Source organism: Meriones unguiculatus, chromosome 5 (assembly GCF_030254825.1).
Source record: "Meriones unguiculatus strain TT.TT164.6M chromosome 5, Bangor_MerUng_6.1, whole genome shotgun sequence".
Classification (NCBI taxonomy): domain Eukaryota; kingdom Metazoa; phylum Chordata; class Mammalia; order Rodentia; family Muridae; genus Meriones; species Meriones unguiculatus.
Window position 1 is genome coordinate 129,558,129 of NC_083353.1, and position 16,445 is coordinate 129,574,573.

General features: G+C 45.3%; 1 protein-coding gene across 11 annotated transcripts in view; it reads right to left on the reverse strand.

The window, feature by feature from the left end:
• Sox5 (SRY-box transcription factor 5) overlaps positions 1 to 16,445 on the reverse strand; it is a 915,630-nt gene that overhangs the window by 183,019 nt on the left and 716,166 nt on the right. For all 11 annotated transcript variants that reach the window (XM_060384462.1, XM_060384461.1, XM_060384460.1 and 8 more), the window contains 2 exons: positions 6,507 to 6,679; positions 1,700 to 1,768 (listed from right to left, as the gene is read on the reverse strand). In XM_060384462.1, coding sequence (XP_060240445.1) covers positions 1,700 to 1,768; positions 6,507 to 6,679 — 242 coding nt within the window. The remainder of the gene's footprint in view (positions 1 to 1,699; positions 1,769 to 6,506; positions 6,680 to 16,445) is intronic.

Sequence of the window (16,445 nt, forward strand, 5' to 3'; positions counted from 1 at the left end):
TAACTGAACAATACATTTCAAGTGGGGAGAAAAAAGAGACCTAACTTACCCTCACCTTCAGAGAGACACATGAAAGACAAAGGGACACACTGAGCAAATATTTTGTCCTGCAACATGCCAGCACTGTGAAGCCATGCAGCCGCCAGTCTGCAAAAACTCAGTCTAGCCCATTGAGTCCATCTGTCCAACCAGTGGTCAATGGCAAATGCCTCGCTTCACAGATAGACCACTTAAATTACCACAGTATTTGAAGTTAAAACAAAGAGTTTCGGGGGCAGCCTAATTGTGTCTGAGGTAACTGTGTGTTCCACAGTGTAGGGACCGGAACGCATTGTTTTTGAGGCGGAAGCAACGATGACGCAGAGCAGCTCAGAAGGTGCAGCAGAGATGAGTAAGGGCGGTTGGTATGCCGGGTTCTATAGGGTGCTACAGCTGTGCTCGCTCTAAAGGAACAGAAAGGCACCGAGATCCAAGGAGTAGATAAGTGTTTCCAGATAACAAATACAGTTTAAGCGACCACAAGTTCTTGCCCAAGGTGGGCAGAGAAAGAGTAAGCATCAGTCTGCATGCCCTGGGATGAAGTTGGAGGCGCTGACTCCGTCAGATAAACGGGAGGATGTGTTTAGTAAAACAGTTAAGGCTACACTGATGACTGAATTAAAAAGTTTTTAACATCTGCTTCTACGGCATTTACAGTATTAAATATAATATCCTTGAGAGAAAATTTCAAGAGAATGATGACTTTTTACCCACACAGGAAAATGTAAGTTAATCCTGGAGCCAGTTCTTGCTTCCAGACAGCTATGACCTGACGTTAATTACTGGCCTCATGTATCCATCCTTGGCTGGTAGGAGTCCACTGCTCAGCAGATACCGTGTCTTAACACCATGGGGAAGGTTATGGTTGTTGCCTTTTTATTGTATGATAACAGAATCTCATGTAAACTCAGGAAGCCTGGCACTGCTGAGCACCTGGCCTCTACCTCAGGGTGATAAAGTCACACCTCACTAGACCCCAGTGAGTGAGCGCTTAATGATGGCATCACTTACACTTCAAATCTCTAACACATACACGCTACCAGGAAAGGGGGCTTCAAGATGGACAGGAGAGAATTCTGTCTACGTAGGTAGCACATACTAGAAAAAGCGCCTCCTCTGATGATTAATTTCATTGTCTATTACCACGGCAGATGCCTTCTTATCAAAGTCCTTTAACTTTGTGATTCTTCAAAGAATAAACATGGACTTGTTTTTTCGCAGGCAATACCACTGTGATAGCTGATGCACACAGATTCATTACCTTCTCCGTGTCCCACTTTGATCACAAGTGGCTATCAATGGAACCTCTGAGTTCTAACCCAAACCCAGCTGTACACTTTCTGCTGGGTCCTTGCACCTACCCCATTAGGAATGTCCACAGGCATGACTTCCAACAATAAAGCATAAAGGAGTGAAATAGTGCTCTATAATGATATCCCCTAGGTATGGGGTCGAGATTGCCGGCAGCCTGCTCAGATACTGCCAGGCAAAGTTTGCTCTATGGCAGAGCCAGCTCTTGAGAGTTGTATCACACAGACAGTACGTACAGAATTGGGCCAAAGGGGCCTCCAGCTAGGGGGTCATTTCCATTAAATTATAGAAGACTGAGAAAGGACAGGTTCTCTTTAACTGGAAGGATGCTGAAATGCTGATTTCTGACCTGGATCTGTTGCTGAAGCAAGTTGATTTTGTGTTGTTGCTGCAGAAGCTGCTGCTGTTGCCTCGCGATCTGTGGAGAAACAGAGAACACTGACAACACGGTGAGACCCAGGGCAGGGGAGAACAACCCTGTGCCCGTCACAGCTGGACCTGCCACTCCCCCAGGAGCTGAACTGTCATCCTTGAGGAGGATCCAAGGAGACAGTCTCAGCAACCACTTACGCCGTTTGGGGCCTAGACAGTGGCTCCTCCCAGTAAGACACAGGATTCTCCACAGCAAGGTATCAATAGGTCCTCTACTGACACTGTCAATCATTCTATGAAAAGTGTTGTGCCAAAAAGAGGGGTTGCTGGGACCAAAGTTCAGAGCTAGATTCCTCAGTGAAGGTTTTGGGCTGGTTGGTTTGCAGTAAATACTACGCCCATCCCAGCCACTCACAAACGTCTTGAACGGTGGTCCTTCATGTCCTCTTATATTCTGCACACTTATCTCCCTGGGTCACGAATCACCTATACTTCTCCCTTTCAAAATGTGTTATAAGCCCCACCCAATGCATTCAGTCTTGAATTTTCTCTCCTGGCTCTGTGACCTGGCACTCTCTTGCTTTGATTCTGCATCATAATTAGATGTTGGAACCTTGAAGTGCTTAATGTAAATGCTTTCCTTCCTTGTCTCCTTTCATATATGTGCTAAAAAGGTTCTGTGCTCATTCTCATGGCCAACATGTCTGTTTTAAGCCTCACACACACATACTCAAGGATGCTTCAACTTCAACAGGTGTGGAATTAGTTGAGATTTAGACCTGCGTGTGACCACCTTGGAAATTCTCTACCTCAGGGAAGAGCAGTCACATCCCTTCTGCTTGCACTCAGCCCCTTTTGTGTGAACTCAGAAAACGCCCGGACCTATGGCTTTGTATTTACTTGGAAGAACTTCTTAATCCCAGGAAACACCTAAGAATGTAATGAAGGCACACCATGTGCTATGAAAGACCAGGTGTGTGCATTTGCCTAGATGAGTGTGTACTTGCTAAGACCAGGAAGTAAAGAGGTGACTTCAAATACTATGAGATCTAGAGAAAACCTCAGGAGAGGCAACCTGACCTCTGCAATAGATAACTCTACATCTTTTTCTTACAAAGGAGCCTGAATTTTCCTATCATTTCTATGACACAAATGTCTTCTTTCCTTTTTTATTAGAAAATTGAGGGTGAAAGGTAAAAGGAAGGGGTGGGCTCCATGACTGTGGAACAGACTATGTCACTCCTCTCATGGCTGCAGAACAAATTTGCCATCTTTTTGCCCTCATTGCTACAGCATAGAAAAGAGCGTTTCCTTTTTTTATTTTTCCCTGAAGAAGCAGTAAGGTGGAGTTTGGGTTGTTTGTTTCTTTAAGACTATGACTATTGCCAAGGCCTGGGTCTTGCCTCTCATTGGCATTACTTCCCTTGACACCTAGTTTCTTTCAGAGATATCACAGGAATATGTCAAGAACATGGTCGCTTCAACCCCTCCCTCCTGGCTCCTGCTTTAAGCTACCACCTAAGCTAGGAGGATGTAACCACCTCCTATTTGCTCTCTGGTTTCTGCTCTTTCTTCCTCGAGTCTATTATAAGCTACTGTCCATAGATATCTTTTTAAAGACACAGCACACCATGCTATTCATTTTTTCAAAACCCTTCCGTGCCACTCAGGAGTACAAGGCAGCAGCCACATCGTGACTGCAAGCCCACGTAGTTTGGCCTCCTGCTTCTCCCCTTTCATCTCTTCCTGTGCTCTGTCTCCATTTTTGCCACAGTTCTCTCGTAGCTCCCTCTTGGATACAATGAGCATGCTCCAACTTCTCAGGGGTTTTGCTACAGCCTCCCATTGGGACCCCCTGGCTAAGTGGCCATGTGGCTGGCTCCCTCACCTTCTACAAGACTCTGCTCAAGTACTGCCTGCTCAGTTTCTCTAAGGCAGCAGCTTTAACAAAGCATGGCTCTGTCTCTAGACCCTCACAATCCACTGCTTTGTATTTCCCAACACTCATCAAAATGCCCTGTAGCTCACAGGGGTATTTTTATGTCCTTCTCAACATCTAGTAACTAGATCAGAACCTGACTGATATGGATTTGTCGAACAGATAGCCATGGACTAGAGTTCAGAAGCTAGTGAGAAGACCCATGTGAGATTGATGGGTAAACATATCCCCAACATTTGGAGGTCTGTGGCCATTAGTACATGCAGAGGGCTGGCATCCTAGGCTGGCTGGGAAGTCCACAGAACGTAGGGTCAGGATAAAGGACTTCTCAGGTCTGGGAAAGCCTCTCTCTCTCTCTCTCTCTCTCTCTCTCTCTCTCTCTCTCTCTCTCTCTCGGGTAGGGACAGGCAGGAAAACACTGTCTTTTGTTCCTCAAATGCTGTCTACCATATGTTTTTTGCAAACCAGGTCTTTCATTGTTGGGAATCTTGCTGAGTAGACTAGGCTGATAAGTCAGTGGGTCCTGGGGACCCCCTTCTTTCGGCACAAGTACATATCAGCACACTTGGCTTTTTTAGAATGGCTTCTCAAAGATTGAACTCAGCCCCTCATATGTAGGAGTCAAGACTTTATAGGCGGAGCTGACTCCAGAGCTCCTGCCCCCAATCTTAAGAGAAAAGAGGATCTGTGAATGCAGAGTGGGGATGTCCATGCCTGCTCCAGACAGATGACCAGACTGGAAGAACTGCATTCTGAAGACTGACCTGTACCTCTCCCAAGGATACTCAAGGCTATGGAGGGAGCATCTCTAGGCATCTCTACCAAAGGAGAGCTCTTCTGGAAATATCTCAGTGCTACTCTGTAAGGTTCCAAGAAGAATGCCAGAGATGTTGAGAAAGGAAAGCATTCTAGAATCTACCTTTGTCACTCATAGATGGGCCAAGAATGTATGATGGAATGAGCAGAAAACCCATTTATATTTAAAAGAACAAGCTGCTCTCAGGTCCTCCAAAGCAAGCAGAGGACCTCTGCGAGGTGACCCCTTCATCTGAGCCATGGTGTGACATAGCTAATGGCACTGGAAACCTAAGGGCAAGGCTGGCCTATTACTGTCACAGAAAGTTGTCAGAACTCGTCACAGGACTAAATCTACAGGTGCCCTCAATAACAGCATGAATACACCTGAAAGCGAAGTGATAAGGCATTTCACTAAGAATTAAAATATAATGGACAGGGTGGCTCAGAACTCAGGTGGCTGAGCCAAGAGGGTTTAGAATACAGGACATCTGGGGCTATACAGTGAGATACATAATAATGATGATGAAGAGGAGGAGGAAAAAAATAATAAAAAGAAAAAGCAAAATTAAAACATTAACACCTCTCACAAAAAAAAAAAGCAATCATTTTTTATGATGTAATAAAGTACCGGTAAAGAAGGAAAAATGACTGAAAAAAATCTCACACCATTCAAATCATGCTACCTGGGTATTTCTTTCCTCAGTTCAAACCTTCATCCCATCCCCATTTCCACCCAGGGTCCTTCTTCCTTCTGCTCACTCAACAAACCCCCTCACTGTAATTCTCCATTCAGTCCTTTTCCACTCTGTGTCCACAGTCATTATCCACACTGACAGGTTTACCGTCTCCCGCGCGTGTGTGTGTGTGTGTGTGTGTGTGTGTGTGTGTGTGTATACTCTCTGTAACATCTACTGACTTCTTGCCTTCCCATTAGAACCCTGCTTCCCTGTTTGAATCCCACCTATTCTTCAAAGTGAATCTAACTGGCACCGTTATTAGCCATTCTCTCTCAAAATGTTCTACTTCCAAGTGTTTCCTGAATGTTCCACTGTTTGTTCATTCTTTCCATCACTTCACGGCTACATATTGATTAACTCTGGCTTTTTGTGGCTTTCACATAGCTCTAGAGGGCCTCACTGACCACCCTCGTAATTCATTACCTCCCATATCCTTACCAGCCCAGGCTACCTGTCTCTTCCCTACACATCTCTTCTCCGTAGTTGTGTTTGCTCATTTTGTTTTGTTACCCAGAGACTCTAGCCAGGACTGTCTATGTGACTATGAGCTTGGAGCTGTCTACTAGACCCAGGTAACCTCAATTGCAGGTACACAAGCAGAGACAATGACTCCCCATCCCAGAATCTATCAAGAGCCAATCGTTCATTGGTAAGAGCTTGGGCCCCACTATGTGTTGACGCACCCATGTCTGATTGTTCACAGGGACCGTGGCAGGTAGCCACAGTTGTGTTACATTCACAATCACAACGGTTGTGTCAACTGTAAAGGATGAAAATCCCAGGACCTTTCCTGGGATTGAGCAAACCAGTGAGTAAAACTGTAATTAACAGTTGAGACATAGTTTGTGTGGATTGCTTAGGGGCTAGAAGCGTTTGATGACAGTGGCTTTCACTTTGTTTAGGCTGTTGTTGCTGGACTCTATGATACCTTTGGGGAGGCAACCCAACTCTGAAGTGACATTCATGTGCGTGTCTTGAAAATACTTGTACACAGTATGTTTTGTGCTCCTGAGCTTTGATTGTGACCCTGCCTATGAGTCTAGCTGTCAGAGTTTCCATGGGTGTCATCACGCTGGTGCTAAAGGTAAGATGAGGCTCAGGGGCACTCCAGGCATTCCAATTTATGTCTTCCAGGTTGGATGACCAACACATCCCACTGTCATGTTTCCCCTTTGCTCACTGCCTTTTCCTCTACTTTCTTAGAGGCTGGAAGGGGAGAGAACGCTACGCATCCTTCTCTACTGAGAACACTGTTGACTAAGGCCAGGCAGCAGCTGGCTGAGGATCCCCCGGTCCCCCATCTCTCTCACCTGCTCCTGCTGCTGCTTGGCCAGCTCCATCTGCTGGCGCTGTTTCTCGATCTGAGATGCAGCCAACTTCTTCTGCTCATCGTGGGCAGCCAGGAGTTGCTCCCGGAGGCTGGTCAGCTGATTGATCATTCCCATGAGCTGGCGTTCCTTCTCAGCTAGGCTCTCCGGAGTCCCTGGAGGAACACAACAGTAAGACACACAGGAGGATGAGAAGGCAGCCACGTTTCAAGGCATGTGGTTCTGCTTCCGAGGGAAATAGACCAGCCACAGGGCTGGTACTGATTGGTCATGTGCATATCTACCTTCTTTCTAGATTTCCCTTCAATAATGAAAAGCAATTGCTCTTCCCCCATCAAAACCACCAGGACTGGGCTGAGGAACTGGCTCAGTTAATAAAGTACTTACTCTGTAAGTCCGGAGTACCTGAGCCTGACCCTCAGCTCCTACCCAAAGTGTCAGCACAATCATCACAGATTACTATGAAGATGGCAACAGGGGGTCCTGGAGCTCTTTCTGAATAACAAATCTAGGCAAACAGCATGAGGTGGTTAAAAGTGAGATGGAGGGGCAGTGAGGAAGATATCAGCTGTCAACCTCTGGTCTCCATACATAAGCTTATGTGCACATGTGCCAACTCACATATATGTACATACACACATGCACACATACATGCACACACACACACTTTCACACATATGCACATACATGTACATACACACAAACATAAGAAACAGACACTGACATTTTTACAATAAATAATCCATATGTTTTGTGTCTTTTATGAGTGAATTATAAACTGCTGGTGAGTGTCTTTGATTCTGGGGTTCTATGATAGGCCCACACGAGATAAAAAGATGCCTGAGCCATAGTTCTTGATCTTTAGTTTTTGTTCGAACTAAACAGGCAAGACAAAACAAGTGTAATTTCATAGCCAAATTATGGTGAGATCAAGGCATTATCAAGAATAAGACTTGCCTTTCACTTTCTAAAAAGGTTTTTATTACTTATTTATGTGTCTGTGCAGGTTTATATGTACATGTGTGCCAGTACCCCAGGAGCCAGAGGAGAGTCCAGGAGGTTGTGTGCTGATGTGGGTGATAGAAACTGAACTCTGATTTTCTGGAAGAGCAGAAGCCCCCTTAGCCACTGAGCTGTCTCCCCAGTCCTTCCTTGATTTATGAACCAACCAAGAAGATTTCATGAGAAACTCTCTCTTAACGTGGGGAAGCACCTCGGCTCCTGGCATCCTTCCAGTGAGAGAGCACAGGCCTAAACCCTGGGTTTATCCCCAGGCTCCACATACGCAGAGGGAGTTCTGAGACATAGCCAACCAAGTCTTGGAGCATCTTCTTATTTTAAAGACCAGAACACAGGCAACAAAGCAAACAGCCAAGTCTGAGAACTCGGCGGGTTCCCATCCAGTGGTAAAGTGGCAGATGGGTATCACCCAAAGTTCATGCAGAACCAAACATGAACCGTCCTCCGTGGCTGGTGGGAGTGCAAACTTGTACAGCCACTTTGGAAATCAATCTGGCACTTACTCAGAAAAGTGGGAATAACTTTACCTTAAGGTACAGCTATACCATTCCAGAGCATATACCCCAACAAGAACATTTGTTCAACTATGTTCACAGCAGCTTTATGTGTAACAGCCCAGAATCTGGAAACAACTCAGATGTCCCTCAGCTGAGGAATGGATACAGAAATTGTGGTACATTTAATACAATAGAATACTACCAATCTATTTAAAAATAAATCATGAAATTTGCAGGCAAATGGATGGAACTAGAAAAGATCAGCCTGAGTGAATTACCCAGAAAGACACACAGGGTATAGACTCATAAGCAGATATTAACTATAATATAGGATAGCCATTTAAAAATCTACAGGGTACCTTCTGTAACTTCACTCTTCACTTCAAACAGAAGACACTGAGCACTTCTTTGAGGACACAGCTGCCACCTGTATACGTAATCAGAAAGGTCCACTCTCCCTTAGTCAGCCCTGCCAGCCAATTGCAGCCCTCCCTATAGAGTTTAGGAAGAAAAGGCACATAAAAAAAATAAGAGTAGCTATAGTGAGTGGCTTATTTTCAGGTCCTCCCTTGGAAATGAGGCAGAGTTTTGAAAAGTACAATTTCTAAAGTATTTCTAAGGAGCACACATATACAAAGTGATTCAGTGTGGATGGACATAAGGCAAGAATCATTATTTGTGCGATTTCATTATCATTTATTTATTATTTCTTTGTGTGTATGTATGTGCAGGTATGTGTGTGTGTGTGCACGCGTGTGTGTATGTGTGTGTACGCGTGTGTGTATGTGTGTGTGTGTGTATGCACAATTGGAAGCCAGAGGCTAATCTTGAATGCCACTCTGATTACATCAGTAATTGAGCTGAGACTTTGGCAGTTCAGCTGGACTGACTGGCCAGCGATCCCAGGGACCGTCCTCTGTCCACAGCGCCAGCGCTGGGACTGCAGGTGCGTGCTGTTAAGCTGACCTTTCATGGTGGTGTCCAGCATGCGGCATCCCAGCTCAGGGCCTTGAACTGTGAGCCAGGCACTTTACCAACTGAGCCACCTTCCCAGCCCCTAAATGTAACATTTTTTTTTTATCATGAACACTTTGCCTTGGTTAGGGAAGTTGGTTAATACATAATGACAATTAGGTTACTATATCTCAGAATTTGTTTTCCATCACAAGTAAAGGCAATCTTACTAAGAAAAACAAGCTATGTGACTATTCTTAGTATGAAATAGTCTGTGTAGCCCTAGAAAGCGTCCTTTCATGCAGCTGCTCACTTGACATCTAGATGCTACCTTGTTATTAAAAGTCCGAATTGTGAACATAGTCCAAGGCATGGATGCGCCCTTCAGTTGGTAGTCAACCTCAGGTCTAAGGATGCTCGGTACTTGTAAGAGACCCCGGTTAGAGAAATACACGCCAAGAAATGTACATAAATATAAACGTTTTATAATTTGAACCGCAAACTGTCCAAACAGCAAGTCAGAATGATTAAATAGTGATGGGACAGCTATACTGTGAAGTGCCACTGTTGGGAAGAGTGATAACGCGGGGCTTCTTCATGATGGATGCTCAAGTGAAGAGATGAAGGGAAATAAGGCATTTGTATTAACACTCGCCTCAGTGCAGTGACATGACGTCTACACTCCAGGGCAAAGACTGAAGGCCAGTATACCCATGTCTCTGTAGTACAATTGTTTATATTTTCAGAAAATGCATTTCACCTAAATATGCAGCAATATAAGTTAGGAGCCATGAAGGCACAGTCTGTTAGCACAAGCCAGTACAACAGTGGGGTAGGAAGAAGTACAGTATTTGGTGATAAGTGTCAAAAAAAGCCATTTCTAGCTTTCCAGACAAGAGAGATTAGCAAACTTCTTAGACCGTCACTAAGCTATGAAGATAAAATATACTTTAGTTTTAAAATAAAATGTGAGAGTTTTACATTTGATTCTAATTTTGTGAACCTTGAGTCTACTCCAGTGTGCATTTGCACCAGTGCTAACGGCGCTAACGATGCTGGGGGCCGGGGCCTGCACAGCCACACTCTTCCACGGAGCCACGCCCTAGCCCCTCACTACTTCTCCAGCTCCCCCAGTGAACACAGCTACTCCCCATACAGCCCAGTCATCGCTGAGTCCCCAAGACCCCATGGTACCCTCAGCTCCTTACCGGACCCCCAGCTCCTCCCGACTAGGGGCATCTGTGTGGTGGCCAACAAGCCCCTGAGCCCTTCCTAATGAGTAGCATGAAGAATCTCCCCTCACTTTTGACCGTCCTCGTGTTCAGCCACCATGGGTCACTAAGAGGAAGACCAGGGACTTTCACTTCGTAGGTACTGCATAGGATTCAAGTTTGCATTTCTGAGTTTAGCCAAGAGGATACAATTTTTGTAGTGAGCTCTGTTTCTACAAAAGTCCTAAACTAAAACAGAAGGAGAAGCTGGAGAGCTGCACTTCCAAATTCCCTCATTCCTCACCGTGACTGCAAGGCTCACAGCATGGCCTGTGAACAAGAGGAGGATAGTGAGGACTCAAACAACATTCTAGACTTTTAAATCAGCTAGATCCTGGGAAAACTCCACAGGGTGTACTCACTGGAAGAAAAAAATTTCAGCCGCCATTGCCTACTCCTCTAAACCCAGAGTTTCCAGAGGCAGACAACACACCACTCTAAGGAGCCACACTGAGCGCAATGGTCAGTTTCCTCTGATTCAGAGCCTTGGTGCTTACTCCCTGTGTTTCTAGGAACTCCATTGCTTCTGGAGTCCCAGCTCCTAGCTAGCACCCCTGTGTGTGTCTGACTCTACGGTAGCACAGCTCTAGCACCCTTGGAATGAATGCTCACCCAAGATCAAAAATATCCAGTGTCATTCTTTCCAACGGCCTAGTAACCAAGGCGGGACAGTCCTGTAGGCTCATGGAGGGTCACAAGGCAGTGTGGTCACAATATTTCTTAGTATAATGAGAAGAGATCCTGAGGCCTGAACACTGTCTCCAATTGCCTCTGTGAGGACCAAAGCATGGCTGGAAGACAGGTGTCCCTCTTCACCCTTTCGTCTGTGTCCTTTTTCTTGTCAAACTCTTGGAAAATCCTGTCAGCCCTGGAACAGGACACACATTTCCTGGATCTTTGTCTCTGTCACCACTTGTTTGTCCCTGACATGCTCCTCCTTGCATCACCCAGGTTCTCCCTCCTTCCTAGCTGAGTCTACTCTTTCTCTAGTAAAACCCCAACTCCAGGCAAATGTCCAGTGTGCTATGCTTGGAGGAGGACACCACATGGCACACAATAACAATAACCAGCCCACCTGACCCTCGCTGAGTCAGCATGCATATGAGGAACATTTGATTTGCTTTCCTCACAGAGCCCTGGAGGAGAAGCCATGGGCCTCTCATCGTTATCTGCCTGCCCCATGTCCTCTTTCCCACGCATGCGTCTTTGAGACCTGCCATACCGGCACACTCCTTTGCTTATCTGCGTCTTCACTCCTCTGCACCAACGTTTCCCCCCTGCACCAGATCATGCACTAAATGGGACAGCTTCTTCGGGGAGGGACACACTGTGTACAATACACAGTATCTCTCTACTGGATGCAGGACGGTTCTCTTCACGGTTCATAACTGCGCCCTGCCACCCTGAACAGTTAGTGCTCGCGCACAGGGGAAGCCAGAAGAGAATGGCTGCTTATAGCCTCACTCCGTATGGAGGAGATAACAAGTGAAGAAGTTCTCGGGCCCTGCAGATAGAGCGTGACGGCCGGCCAGCTCCTCTGGCAACCTCTCCTAAAGGTTAACACTGCAGAGGTCATCACACCTTGCTTCTTGTCAATCAATACTGTGCACTTTGTTGCGTTCGTATTGACGTTCTATTTAGTATGTCACCTGCTGGATCATACACTCTGTGATAACAGGAAACCAGTTATTCTGCGTCGTTGGCGTCCACAGAACGAGGCTTCCTGAACACCTGATATCTCTTAGTTGAATGAACAAAATCAATTCAGGGAGAGTCAAAAGGTTGCACACTTCTATCTACAAGAATGCTCTTTCAAACAATCTTTGTCATATTCTAGCAAGAGCTCCTTGAAATAAAACATGAAGCATAAAAAGGGGGTGATGGCCCAGGAGGTAGGGGTCACCCGCTCTTGTGGAGGAGCTGACTTCCGTCCCCAGCACCCTAGCAAGGCAGCTCGCACCTGCTATAACTCTTCAAGACCAAGAGGACTTGACAGCCGGAGCCATCCCTCCAGCCCGCAATAAAGATCACAGACTTTGCCTTTATAATTGAAGTTTGTGTGATTTAAGTAACTTCTAACAAGATGATTACACCCACCTACTTAATATACCTAAAATGTAAAAATAAGTTTTTCAGAGTATCACATTATATTCGCTGTATTTGGATTGCACTCAATAGATGTCATAGCTAATATGAAATTTTTAATTGATTGACTGTTCCCTGTTTGTTGTATGTGTGTGAGTATTTTGCCTCCATCTATGTCTGTGCACCCCTTGCATGTCTAGTGCTCGCAGAGGCAAGAAGATTGCACTGGGTTCCTTGCGACTGCAGTTATAGGTGATGGGAGCCACTTAGTAGGTGCAATGAACCAAACCCCAGGCCTCCAAAAGAGCGGTCATGATATTAACCATTGAACCGCCTCTCTGACCCCAGCATGATATTTTTTTTAATTTGTCGTTTACTACTCAAATACGCCCTGGATTCAAAGCTTTGAGTTGATATTAAGTTAGGAGGGCCAGCACACACAGAGAATGAGGATGTAAGAATGTGTGTATGGGGAGAGCCAGGCACTAACTGCCCTGGCTGGACTTCCAGGGGGAGCTTCAGGTACAGCCTGTCTGCAGGTGTTCTCAGGATGTAATGGCCCTGCGTGACTGTCTTGTCTAAGGTATGAAAGGCAGATCTCTGTGCATGGTGCCAAAGGCACAGGCTATCCTTATGCCACAACTACAGTACGTGGTTTAGGATAACTGGTCTCCGGGTGGTATCATTTTTTAACAGTCTGTGAATTGGGATAAGATGGCTATCACAATAACTCTGTGAGGAAGTTGTTTATGGAGTGGTAAGCAATAAATACTTAACTGTGACTTCCCTTATGTGAGCAGATGAGGAAAGAGAAACCACAAGATATAACCCGATTTTCCCAAGGTACTTAGAAAAATTGGGGTCACATGACGGCTCACTGCTGTGGCTGTGCATGCCCCTTTACTAAGATTAGTATGAAGCTAGAGCGGTCTGGGGTTGGATGAAACTAAGCCCACATCATGTTTTCACAAGCTTTGGAGGAGCCTGTATCTACAAGAATACCAATGCTGTTACCATTATTTTAATTTTACAAGGTCAGTTCCTCCCAAGCCTGTAAATTGTTTTAAATGGCCGGATAACAATGCTGATGATGTTATTTCTTTTTCTGATGCAAACAGACAAAAGAAATAGAATCTAAGTATTTTCTATCACACGTGGAGCACGTTTTAGGGAGACTGTCTCATGCTCAGCAGAATGGACGCCACACCTCACACTCATGGGCCCAGGAAGTCTGGAAGCACCATGCTATTCTCATCCTAAGTTTGCTCATGCAGCCAAAGGTGAGCTTAGCAATGGGGCCAGGAAAGCCATGGATGCTTCCTCCCTTTTTTTTTTTTTAACCTTGAATATATAAAACTTTATTCATAAATTTTACCCCAATAACAATGTAAAAGAGTAGGGCTTATAAATTACTGAACGAACTTAAAAGTTTTAAGTTTGGATTTTAGTCATGTTTTTTATATATCTTTTTAATATAAATTTTATTTATTACAATTTATTCACTTTGTGTCCCAGCATGCTCAATCTTCATTCAGAAACCCAAATGGGATAGACATCAGAAGAAGGTGAAAACAAGGAACAAGAAAGACTCTACCCAGGGTATTAAAGCTGATGCTGAGGCTCATAGCCAAATTTTGGGCAGAGTTCAAGGAATCTTATGAAAGACGGGAGAAGATAGAAAAGCCTGGAAGAGTCTGGAGCTCCATAAGGAAAACAACAGAACCAAAAAATCTGGGCCCAGGGGTCTTTTCTGAGACTGATACTCTAACCAAGGACCATGCATGGAGATAGCCTAGAACCCCTGCACAGATGTAACCCATGGCAGCTCAGTGTCCAAGTGGGTACCCTAGTAAGGGGAACAGGGGCTGTCTCTGACATGAACTCAGTGGCTGGCTCTTTGATCACCTTCCCCTGAGCGGGGAGCAGCCTTACCAGGCCACAGAGGAAGACTATAAAAGACAGTCCTGATAAAACCTGATAGGCTGGGTCAGATGGAAAGGGAGGAGGACCTCCCCTATCAGTGGCTTTGTGCTTTTATGAGCAACACACAGCTGATCCCACCTTATACTCTGTGACAAGATGAGACAGCCTTCACAGGAAGTCAACATTCCTGCCTTGCTGAAACAGTGCAGACTTACAGGCTTCCAGTTTGTGTGTAGATACAGCCCCTCACACGGCTACTCACGGTGATGCTTTTGACCCTAAAAGTACAGGCCCTAAAAGAATGGGTTCCAGAAACTTTTCCAAGCGATCCATGCAAGAAAAATAAAAACATTGAAGTTTTTGTTTATGTTTCAAATTTTCAGAAGTCTACATGAGTTGTGTCATTTCTCAGATAGAGTCCAACTGTGCCACTGAGACAGGGTCTTTTAACAGCCCAGAACAAGCCAGGTAGTCTTGGCCAGCTGGCCCCGAGATGCCAGGGATCTGCCTAGCACCATTCTGGTGCTGAAATAAGAACCAAGATAGCAGATCCAGCTTAGTTTTTAACCATGGGTCTGGGACTTGAACTCGTTTCATCAGTCTTGCAGTGCAAGCCCTTAACCAACTGACCATGCTATCTCACCAGGAATTATATCTCTTACTTGAAAAAAACAAACAAACAAAAAACCTGTGTCTGATTTCTGTTCTGCTCCCAACTATTTTCAAGCTATCTAATGCCATTTAAACTTAAAAATTATCTCCTTCAAGGGACATACTCATATGCCTGTCTGTTTCAAAAATGTACATCACCTGAGGGATTATCTTAATCCGGGTATTGACTCCACACAGCCTGAGCTTAATTCCTGAGCTCAAAGGCAATTGTATAGTCCAAAGGATTATTGACACGAATCCAGAGCGGTTCAGTGTTTGCCTGCAGTTCAGTTTGTCCCACTCTCAAGAATGAGCAAAGATATGGACTTGAAATAGCCATATTTTTATATTATCTAGCACAGTTGGCATTTACCTCTACTTTGCATGTATAACATTTTGGAAGACTTAATAAGTAGAACCCTGGAGTCCTGGGTAAGACCATGCAAGTCCAGTAGTGTCCTTGTCCTGGGTTCTTCTGAGGAACCTGGCCAGTGAGCCTCCCTCCCCATGTCCCACTTCTATTACAGCAATAGGATAAATAAATGAGAGATGGCTGTAAGTAGACATGGCTGTAGGATAAATAAATGAGAGATGGCTGTAAGTAGACATGGCTGTTATATTCTACAAGTGCGTGTTGCAAATAATACACAGTGTTTGCAGTTGCCTGGCTGAGAAATGAACGATCTGTTCAGACTAGTCAAAGCTGCCACGGATCCCCAGACGCTGACCTCAGGTGAGGTGCCAATTCAGTGACCTTCACTGTCATGGAATTCCATCCTAGCTGAACTGCTGTGGGCATCACTCGCAGCCAGCTGGAAGGCGCTCACCACTTCCCCATCCCCAGTCACCACCAGGCTACAAAAAGCATCTGTCTCCTTGCTTGCCACTGCTGCTCAGAGCTTCTGCTGCAGACGACAGAGAAGGACTCTGAGAGCTGCCCGGTGACGCAGTGTGTCTGAGGAGAAGAGACAAAACCATTTCCTCAGGCAGCTCTTTGGAGGGTAGCACAAACTGACCGGCTGTTGTTGGCAGAGCTCTGCAGACCAACTGTTTCCCTAAAACGAGATTCTGTGAGCCTTGCATGTATGCACGAGAGGGCAATTTCTACTCTGCCTTTCAAACCCGAATGTGTCACATCTCCAAGGCGCCAGAGTATAAAATGGTACAACACCAGGAGAAATGCTCTACCATTTAAAAAAGGAAAATTAGAGGCCAGCGGCATGGCTCTGTGACTAAAGGCACTTTCTGCCAAGCCTGAGGACTGAGTCTGAATCCTAGAGCCTACTTGATGGAAGGAGAGACCCTACTTCTAGGCATTCACCCTCTGACCTACACAGAAGTGCATGTGCAGGTGTTGTGTGTGCGTTTCTGCAAGTGCACACATACACAGTAAATAAATGTAACAATAAGAGACAAGTAGGTTCATGCTCCCAGAGAGCAGTGACATTTACTAACATTGTTTCTTGAGGGGAAAATAGTGAGATAGACTTTAAACACAATTATTCCTGGATAGCCAGTGT